Source organism: Culex quinquefasciatus, chromosome 3 (genome assembly GCF_015732765.1).
Source record: "Culex quinquefasciatus strain JHB chromosome 3, VPISU_Cqui_1.0_pri_paternal, whole genome shotgun sequence".
Lineage (NCBI taxonomy): Eukaryota > Metazoa > Arthropoda > Insecta > Diptera > Culicidae > Culex > Culex quinquefasciatus.
The window spans coordinates 1,236,144-1,241,596 of NC_051863.1; the positions used below are offsets into that span (position 1 = coordinate 1,236,144).

Below are 5,453 nucleotides of genomic sequence, written 5' to 3' on the forward strand. Positions count from 1 at the left end.
TCCAACTCAACGTCGATATCTCTCCTTCGTAGGAATTCGTCGGTCGCTTCCCGGTGCTCGTTCCGTTCCACAGCCTGGACGTGGAAATGCTGGTTCGCATCCTGACGGAACCACGCAACGCGCTGGTGCCCCAGTACAAGGCACTGCTCGGCATGGACCAGGTCGAGCTTACGTTCGCCGAGGACGCGCTCAAGCAGATCGCCCAGCTTGCGATGGAGCGGCAGACGGGAGCGCGCGGGTTGAGAGCCATCATGGTAAGCGATTATGGAATCCAAACCTTCAAGTTCAGTTCTAAGCGAAACTTATTTTAGGAAACGCTTCTCCTGGAGCCCATGTTTGAAGTGCCTGGATCGGACGTGAAAACGGTCCACATTACGGACGACTGCGTGCGCGGTCAGGCCGAGCCGGAGTACATCCGTCGCAGCCAGTCCAACTCGACGAGCAGCGGGCCGGACACGCCCAACAGCAACAGCTCGTCGCAGGCGTCCGACGAGGAGGAAAACACGAAGCTGCGCGTGAAACAGTGAGGAGATCACGGAAGGACACATTTTTATCTTCACAACATACAGGTAGGAAGTATTAGAAGACGATGGCTTCTATTTGTTGAAAATTTTAAACTGTATTTCCTGCGCTGCTTGTTTGCAACACTTGTCGTACGCATCGAGACGACTGTGAAAAAATACTTTACAAAATTGTTTTAGAAAAAAGTGCAAAAAAAACATTGTAAATATCTTCTTGATTCATTCCGAATCAAGAGCCACAAAAAAAAAAGAGAATAAAATTACGGAACGTGGTAGCAAATCAAACGTACAACAATGTAAACATAGCTTGCTAATGGTTCTAAAACGTTCATCAAAAAACCGTTAGCGGTGTTCAGGTTCCTTTTTAAAGTGTAGAAGGTTGAGATATCCTTCTGCACGAAATGTGATGATGATTTCCTGTTTTTGAGCAAATCCAGGAGCATATTCGAAGGTGAAAGAATTTACTTTAACTCCCCCCACAAACGACACAAAAGTGTTCCGATTCGTCCCTACTTCTTTATTATAGATTAACCCGTTAAAAATGGAAATGAAAGGAGCAACACATCATACAATTCATTCAATTCCGCAGCGAGCTGATGGGAAAGAAGCAACTTTGCTTCTTGGAAAAAAAATCAAACGTTTCGTGTAAATATAATTGGATTTGCTAGTGGTAATAGCAGTAACTATAAACAATATATGCATAGACGATAGACAGAAAGAAAGCGACAAACGTGAATAATAGGCTAGTGTTAGGTAAAATAATTTCAGCCCCTTACAAATGAGAGAATATATTCGAACTGATTCGATTTCGTTGGCTTGTATTTTGACGGAAAATAATGAGAACTTTTCCCTGACATTGCATGTCTTTTAATAATTGGCATTTGGGAAATTTGGCTCTACAGCATTTCCTTGGCGTTCTCGATTACGAGATTCCTACTCGAAACTAGGTTCCGTAGGCTTGATTGTTGGGGCAATTGTAAACCTGTTTTTACACCTAAGCGTATATCCACCCCGGGATTCGAACTGACGACATTTGGATTGTTAGTGCAACTGCCTACCAGCGACTCCACCGTGGCAGGGCCCATGGAGCGACTCCTACACCTGGATTGAGCTAACGACCTAACCCTTTAGGTTATACCGGGGCCAACATTTACTTCCCCGTCCGACGTCTCGAAAAATGCCACCGGGACCTTCTGGGATCGAACCCAGGCCGACTCTAATCCTAATTGTAAAAACTTGTGGGACGTGTTATTAGCAGGGAAATGTAATGTACTTTTTGAATCTGCAATAACCCATATGGTTATTTTTGCATCTACATTTATTTTGAAGTTTTTGTTTTTTTTTTGTAACTTTGCATGATTAGTTTTTAGAGTGTATCAAAGTTCAACAAAGTTGTAGTTTAGAAAAAGCTAATTTTTTTGCATTTCTCTTTGTTTTGTTATTCGTGTCTGTCGCAAGTGACCTTGAACAGCCATGATCGACAACGAACAACATTTTCAAAACATTTTTTTCGTGGTATCGCGATAACTCGTGATGGTTACAAACAATCCCCTTAAATTTTAACATATTTTTCTATGTTATTGTCTTCTTTACAACTTTTTAGAACATTAATACACTCTAAAGAAAAAAATAAACAGGCAAAGGTACAAAAAAACTAAATAAAAAAAAATCCTGGACAATTGTAAATTTAAAAAGAACATAAAATTTCCCTTCAAAAGACACATCCCACATTTTTCTTTACAGTTATATATTGAAAAAATGTATAGGGATCGAAGCTAGCTGTGCCTGTGGTCGGACGCGTTTTGGAATCAAGCTGTTGAAGATTTTGTGTTTTTGGTGATAGCTTTCCATAATTTTGTTCAAATAACTTTTTCATCAACTCTAACATCGATAGAGGGAATTATTTTTTTTTATATGCGCCGGTATTTGTAGCACTAAACTGCCGTTCTACGCATAATTGTCCCATGTTCAAAAAAGTGCAACTGAGAAAAACGCGATTGAAAATTTTCGACCGTTTTTGTGTTTCTACGCATAATTGTCCCGTGGGTCCCTATTCACCCCATATGTCCCTGATCGCTCTAGTTAGCAGGTTAGCACTCTTATTTGTTATTCTCTTGCTATACAAAAGGTAAACAAGACACAATGCTTTATAAAACTAATGTTTCCGCAAAGGAAAATACTTGGTGGGATAATTATGCGTAGAAGTACACCGATGGGACAAACAGACTTGGTGTTGTTTTTGATGAGTTTCCTAACAAAGTACTAGATTTTATGTGTTTTTCGAAAAGTAAACGTCAAACTAAACCTAAAAATGACATAAAGCCAGAATCGACCAAAAATGACATGGGACAATTCCGTAGTAACAGTTCAATAGGGCGAATCTGCGTTTGTAAACAAGCAGTCTATCCCCCTCTTACTTGACGTGAACTGTCACTTGAGCGAAAGGGATAGACTGCTTGTTTACAAATGCAGATTCGCCCTATTGAAATGTTACTACGGAATTATGCGTAGAACGGCAGTAAAATTCGTACAAAAAAAAATTATACACGTGGGTGAATAGATTACGGAGTTAAAGGTGATCGAATTGCTCACCTAGCGCTTACATTCGATTCCAGGACCAAGTTGGCTGCGTGTTTGCAGATTATACATACATGCATACATATATAGTGAAAAATTGCATTGGTTTTAAAATAGTTCATGTATTTTTTAAATATAAAATATATTTTTCATTTTTTCATTTTCGGGCGTCCACAAAAGTTCCTTTGTTAATAAATTTCCAAACCATCACCATTTTAGGCTGCGAATTTTTGAAAAACACTCATTTTTTTATGAAATAGGATTGTACCGCTCCTCCGTCACGAGATTGGCAAGGGACAATTATGCATAGAACGGCAGTATGTTTTTGTTGTTGTTGAATTAATTCGGGAAACTTTTACCCTTTGGGTTATCGCTGCTGCCAACAGCAGTATAGCTATAATTTCACAATTATTTCGTGTTTTGACATTGAAAATTCTTCCAATAGTTGCTCTTACACGGAGAAAAAAGATTTCCTAAAATCGTGAACAAGCGTTCATGAAAATAGGAACCACGAACAAAGTGTAAAAATTTCATGGTACGTTTCTCAAAATCGGGATTTGAACACTCGAGGTTCCCGTTTTCATGAATGTACCAAAATGTACCGTTCCCTAGAAATATTTATCGTGGTGATTATTATTATTTCCAAAATTTCCAAAAAATTCTAAATTTTCAAAGTTTCCAAAACTTTTTAAGTTTTTATTTTTTTTTAATTTCCAGAACTATCAAAATTTTTAAAAAATTCCTAATTTTCAAAATTTTAAAAAATTCCAAAATTTTCAAATTTTTGAAAAATATCCAAAATTTTCAAATTTCCAAAATTTTCAAAATTTCTAAAATTTCCAAAATTTTAAAAAATTTCAAAATTTCAAGATACTAATAAAATCTTAAATTTCACAAATTTAGATTTTTTTTAATTTCAAAATTTTAATAATTTCTTTTCTTTTTATTTATGATTTTAAATTTTCAATTTTTTTTATTTTTTTTAAATTTAGTATTTTTTGGAGAATTTTAAATATGTTTTTAATTTAAGACATTTTTGAAACTTTGAATTTTTTTGACTTACCATTGACAAATTACGATCAAATTACGAGAAATCTCGATCGTGATGCGTGAAACAAAGATTGAAATATTACGCCCGAGTGCAATAATTACTCGGGCGTGATTATTAAACTTGAACGAGTTGATTTTTAACTTTAAAAGGGAGGAGGAGAGTTTTCCCTTTATTAAGGAAGGGAAAAATTTATAGCCTGCTGACCCAAGGTTAATTTTCCCCTTCTTTAAATAAGAAAAAAATCTTGACCACTTACATAACTTTTTAAATTTGTTATCACTAGTCAAGGGAGTTTTTCCTTATGGAAACAAGAAAGGAAACAAGAAAAAATCTTTAAAGCGAAAATTCAACTCCTGTTAGCTGTTATCACAAATCAAGACAGTTTTCCCTTCTTTAAAGCAGATGAAATTCAACTTGTAACAGAAGGAAAGGGAGGAAATTTCATCATTTATTGTAAGTTAGCAGTTATTGTATGTTTAGAGAGTTTTCGTCTAAAAAAAAGAAAAACCACCTTGTCACCTTAAAACAAATTTAAAAAGTCTTCTTTAAAGCGATTCTAATAATATTTGTTGTTGGAAATTTTTAATCATGATGCAAAATTAGCAATATGCCAGAGGTCCAATATGTCAAATGGAGTTATACCAAATAACACCTGTAATCCAATTTAAATTTTTACAATCATTTTTCTTCTTTGCAAAATAAAAATAGCATTCACGGAAAAACAAAAAAATAAAAAGAAATTGCAATTTATTCGGCATGTGTGTAACAAATTTAACAAAAAGAAGGAAAAAATTCTTAGAATAATAGAATGAGTTATAGGCTGAGTTAACATATTTTGTTGTTTTCTCAAGAATTGTTGTCAAAAAAAGAAAGGACAATTTCAAGGCATGGATAAAATTACTTTGTTCATTTTTTTTATTTTCTCAGAAATTCCATAAAATCTAAACCTTGAAATTACTGCATCCATTCCTATACAAAATTTTATCAATTTATGCTTTTTGTGTGTTTTTGGATATCCCTGACTTAAAGCGGTTCAAAACCACCCAAAAAGCAAAAAAAAAAAATGATTTATTGGATCTTAATAAAAAAAATAAATAAAAAATTAACCTTTCTAGATTTATACAGTATACGTGAAGGTGGGTCTAGAAGGCTGATTAGAATGTTCTTCTCTAGAGTTATTTTAAAGCCTTTCCTCAGTCAGGAAGGCATACATAATAAGAAAAAAAAATAAAGCATAAGTATTTTTGTTCTTTGGAGGATGTCCTTTCGAATAACGTTGTGATATTGAAGATAAACACAGTTCA

At 35.0% G+C, this 5,453-nt stretch overlaps 1 protein-coding gene across 2 annotated transcripts in view; it reads left to right on the plus strand.

The window, feature by feature from the left end:
• The window catches only part of LOC6040473 (ATP-dependent Clp protease ATP-binding subunit clpX-like, mitochondrial), a 36,760-nt gene extending 35,433 nt beyond the window's left edge, over positions 1–1,327 (plus strand). For both annotated transcript variants that reach the window (XM_038259069.1, XM_038259070.1), the window contains exons 6-7: positions 33–254; positions 312–1,327. In XM_038259069.1, coding sequence (XP_038114997.1) covers positions 33–254; positions 312–527 — 438 coding nt within the window. In that variant the 3' untranslated portion in view covers positions 528–1,327. The remainder of the gene's footprint in view (positions 1–32; positions 255–311) is intronic.
• Positions 1,328–5,453: the final 4,126 nt, after the last annotated feature.